At 39.7% G+C, this 5,008-nt stretch overlaps 1 protein-coding gene across 2 annotated transcripts in view; it reads left to right on the top strand.

The window, feature by feature from the left end:
- Window positions 1-5,008, top strand: part of LOC116699131 (choline transporter-like protein 5-A) — a 36,626-nt gene that overhangs the window by 8,961 nt on the left and 22,657 nt on the right. Inside the window, exons 4-8 of one of the 2 annotated variants that reach the window (XM_032531544.1) lie at window positions 815-899; window positions 1,355-1,439; window positions 1,752-1,880; window positions 3,456-3,516; window positions 3,873-3,996. In XM_032531544.1, coding sequence (XP_032387435.1) covers window positions 815-899; window positions 1,355-1,439; window positions 1,752-1,880; window positions 3,456-3,516; window positions 3,873-3,996 — 484 coding nt within the window. The other variant, XM_032531545.1, reaches the window with a different exon arrangement.

The raw sequence follows: 5,008 nt of genomic DNA, 5'->3' as shown, positions 1-5,008 counted from the left end.
CACACACACACACACACACACACACAAACACACCTGTGTACTATATGTGGTTGTATTAAGAGCATGTCATACACACTCACACGCATGCACACACTCAGAATCACTCCACTCCAGCTCTGCTACTACCAAACCCAGATGACATCATTCTCGATGACATCACCCTCTCTTTCTGTCTCATGTACTAAGCCCCCATTTCTTTCATCAGTCCCACACACACTCATGTAGACACATACATTTAAAATAACGAGAAGATTTACGAGTAAGGAAAGGCAGACGTTGTAATTCCTTTGTGTAGAGCTTTGTGACAGTTCCTCCATTTCTATCATAGAAAAATCCACCAATATTTTTCAGTCCATTTTTAGAATACGTTATCGTTTCCAAATATACATGTAAAAAAAAATATCACTTCTTACACATTCAACAATTGATTTTATGTTTCAAACTATCTTTTGAGTTATGTTGCGCAACCCTTGGAGACAATATCCAGTTTATGTTGTTATTTACTGTAGTAATGAGCTACATACTAGCATACTTAAATGTTTAATGTGCAGGAATATTGTTTCTCTGTTACAATCTTTGTGTGTGTGTGTGTGTGTGTCTGTCTGTCTGTCTGTCTGTCTGTCTGTCTGTCTGTCTGGTCTGTGTGTGTATATGTTTGTGTGTGCTTGTCTATCTGTCTGTTTATCTGTTTATCTGTTTGTCTGTGTGTGTGTGTGTGTGTGTGTGTGTGTGTGTGTGTGTGTGTGTGTGTGTGTGGTGTGCGCGCCTGTCTGTCTTCCTGTCTGTGTGTCTGTCTGTCTGTCTTTGTGTCCAGCCTGGTTACATGGGGATCCCAGGAAGGTGCTCTATCCGACAGACAGCAATGGCCAGTTCTGTGGTCAGAAAGGGACTTCTAATGAGTAAGACACTTTTATTACACTCTACGCGCCAGATATCTTTACAGGATACTAGAGTTATGTGCAAGCTTCACCCAGTTTGTTTTTATGCACACCATATGAACCTTTGTCATTATGACAGATTCTGGTCAGCTACCTGTGCAGATGGCGTCATGGCACTAAATCCAACTTGAATTTTATTAGTAATAAGCAATATGACAAGGTGGTTTAGATATGATTATGTTTGTTTATGAATGTAGCCAATAGTGTCTAAAAGACCATATGCATGAGTGAAGAAGATTCAAACGCTGTGTTACTCACGCACAACTGGAAGAAAACCGACATCCATGGGTGAAGATGGAGGGCGATGTCTAAAAATGTCTAACCAGTGGTGTGCCCCTGCTAAATTTATGTAGCAGAAACACTGAAATGATCATATACTGCATGTGTGTGATTTAACATGAACACTTTTTTTGCAGGAGGAAACCCATCCTATTCTATTTCAACATCTTGAAATGTGCCAACCCGGCTATACTAATCAACCTTCAGTGCCCCACAACTCAGGTACTCTATGAACAATAATGATCATGTGTATCTGCTACAGTAGAACAGCATCAGTTCATCATGTCAGATTAAAATAACATTGAATGAGTCACACCGTACGCCAACAAAAAGGGACACTTACTGACCGATGCTCATTAACTTTGACACGATTGCATTTGTCAATAAAAAGTTCTTGTTACTACTGCAGCTTGATTTTTACAGTTTAGTAGCTGACTAAAAAATCTGCGTTGGCATTGAAAAGATGAGAGCCATATGTCCATAACCGTTGTGAATTAAATGACAAATGTACTGTCTGTGTCAATTTTCTTTCAGATGTGTTTGTCAAAGTGCCCAGACAGGTTTGCCACCTACACTGAGATGCAGCTGCAACATAAACTCAGCAAGAGTTACTGGGAATATTACAGACAGTTCTGTAAGCCTGGCTTTAATAACCCTGACAAGGTACTAATACTGACACATTATGTGCCTTTGAAACTTGAACACACTGTTGAACTCTGAGCAAGAATTACTATAGTACTTGATGTAATTAGATAAATGCAGTGATGTAAAAGCATAGAGTAGAGAGTGAGACTCAGGGCCCTATTTTAACAGTAGTAAAGCGCCTGGGGCAGGTGCGTTTAGGGTGTGTACTAATCCACTTTTGCTAGTTTAATGGCAGGAAAAAGGCTTCGTGCACAAGGCGCAAGGTTCAAAAGGGTTGTACCTAGTGTGTTATTTAATCACAGGTGTGTTTTGGGCGTAAGATGCAATAACCAATTTGAGCGTCATCTCCCGTTTCCTTAAAGAGCCAGGTGCATTTGTACCTTGGCGCCTTGCTGTTATATTGGCGGATTTGCTAAGCAGGAAGGAGAGATTCATATATGGCATGAGCACTATGCTACAAAAACTCCACGAGGTGAAGCAGGCATTAAAATAACAATGAAATGCTGTGTTATTGGCTTTAGACCAGGTTTTTTTTGGCGCGATTACTTTCCGCTGCCACAAGATCCCAATATGCCAAGAATGCCCCTGAACACACCTCTCTGTCAGACCATCACGCCCGTTGGCGCTGAGTTGGGTCAGGTGCATTTGCTATTTAAACAACGTGGCCGGGAAATTGACAGCTGCGTCGGCCTTAAATTAGGAAAGACACTTGTGATGGGCTTTGCGCTGCACCGGGTGCAAGATAAGGCCCACAAAGTGGATCCTGTTTCAAACTTCAATGAACAGAATCTCAAATTTTAGCCCAGGACCGTCTCTGCATATTAATGTAATCCAGCTGTCAAACTAACAAAGATGACCTCATCTTGGAAGCTTTTGTTTGCTGTCTTTTGTTTTGTTTTGTTAAGTGAAATAAAAGCAGCAGCTATGAACTTAGTGCATTAGCTGTTGCTGTTACCAATGTTACAAGTAGGCTACAGACATGGAATAAATCACAAGGTGGTTAAATGCCCATAGCTTACAGAGCACAGAAACTGAGATTCACTTCACAATAACCTCCTACTCTATGTTATAAAAGTAAACTTTAACATATTAAACACACAGAGCACACACAGAGTGTGAAATAAACATGCGTCATCACATATTAACGACGATGATTAGCTAAGTAGACTCTAACCAGTGTGCCTTGCAAAAAAGGAAAATAAGGCTCTCAAGACAACACTTGCCATTACTTTGATCTAAATAATTAAACTACAGATATATTTGTCCTGCATATTGTCACACAACAAACTCCACATGTACAATATTCATATTTTCCTCACGAACACACTAACCAGACAGAATGAAGAAAAGGAATAAATAAAAAGTCTGCTGCCTCTCTACCGACATCAAAGCGCAGTATCGCTCACTAGACGGACATCAGACTGCATCATTTAAAAGGCAACCACTTCCTACATTGTGCGTCTGCCTTATTTCTGATACCGTGGCGGCAGAAATTTTGGCTTGGTGGGCCGCCATTTCCAAATCAACATAGAGGAAACAGTACCTGAACGCTCATCCATACTGTTATTCTAACCCTCCTTTCTATTTCTCCAGCCAGTGTCTCAGGTTCTGCGAGACGAGGACTGTCCCTCCATGATTGTACCTAGTAGACCATGTAAGGATGAGACGCCTCTTTCCTCCACAGCTGACTGAACATTTCAACTCATTATGTCAACAATTACATTTTAAAGAAGTACATTTTAAAAGGCGACCCATGACAAAAATTGGATGTTTTTTGCTGATCAAATTCATTAAAATAACCTGCCTCTCAGCTCTATCATATGAATCACATTGTGCAGATTTACTGTTATAGTCAGTTGAAATGTCTCTTGATGCCAGTGCAGTTTCAGAGAACAGTGGAATACCATGGTGCTTACTCAGTGCAGATGGGTGTTTGCATGACTTGTAAATTGGAAATATAATGCACTCATATTGCATATTAAAAGATGTATGTGTGTGTGTGTGTGTCAGTTCTCCAGAGATGTCTCCCAGACTTCATCACTCTGAATGGGACTTTGACTGTAGCCAACAGAACCAGCTTTAAAGATGCTCTGGAAATGGCCCATAGTGTGACTGAACTTCAACATGCTGCCAAGTACTGTAACTTCTATTACATGTTTTTTATGACTGTGCATTTGTCTGTACCGTAGCATACAACACATTTTAAACATATTTCTTTACCTTTTAATCTGATGGCGACAAAACACCTGACTGAAAGCTCACCCTCTGATCCAGTAACAATGTGTATAGTGATTTGCTCTTGGAAAGGCGTTGGTAAAATACCTAGTAGATGTAACATTTTAGAAGTCTACTTGTGTCTCTGATCAACAGGATTCAGTGGCTTTATATCAGCTCCCTTGACAAATGTAGTCAAATTAAACATAATTCAATTCGATTCAGTTTTATTTATAGTATCAATTCATAACAAGAGTTATCTCGAGACACTTTTAAGATAGAGTAGGTCTAGACCATATTCTATAATTTACAAGGATCCAACAGTTCTAGTAGTTCTCTCCAGAGCAAGCAACAGTGGCTAGTAAAAACTCCCTTTTAGGAAGAAACCTTGGACAGACACAGACTCTTGGTAGGCGGTGTCCGACGGGCCGGTTTGGTTTGAAATAAATAGTGGCAATAATATAATGGAACAGTGACTAAAAATAGCAGTTTGTAGTAGTTCATGGCATAGCAAGGCTGCATTATAAGAAAGAAAATTGTAGGTCATCCATTATTTTAAATCATGTATGTATGCTTGAAGTTTAGCTGTCTGGTTTGATTAATATATATAATTGGGTGTCATCCGCATAAGAATGAAAGTTAATTGAGTGTTTCCTATTAATATTGCCTAGAGGAAGCATATATAGGGAGAATAGAGTTGGTCCAAGCACTGAGCCTTGTGGAACGCCATGGCTAATTTTAGCATACTTGGAGGATTTATCGTTAACTTTAACAAATTGAGATTGATTGCATAACCTAACTCCTCACTGAAAGTCCTCAAATAGATTATTGCAATGTAGAAAATCCGATAACTGATTAGTAACTACCTTCTCAAAGATCTTGGAGAGAAAGGGATGGTTAGATACACAGTAGGTCTATAGTTTGCTAAGACC

The sequence above is a fragment of the Etheostoma spectabile genome, chromosome 12 (genome assembly GCF_008692095.1).
Source record: "Etheostoma spectabile isolate EspeVRDwgs_2016 chromosome 12, UIUC_Espe_1.0, whole genome shotgun sequence".
Lineage (NCBI taxonomy): Eukaryota > Metazoa > Chordata > Actinopteri > Perciformes > Percidae > Etheostoma > Etheostoma spectabile.
This window is presented reverse-complemented; position numbering and strand designations above follow the sequence as displayed.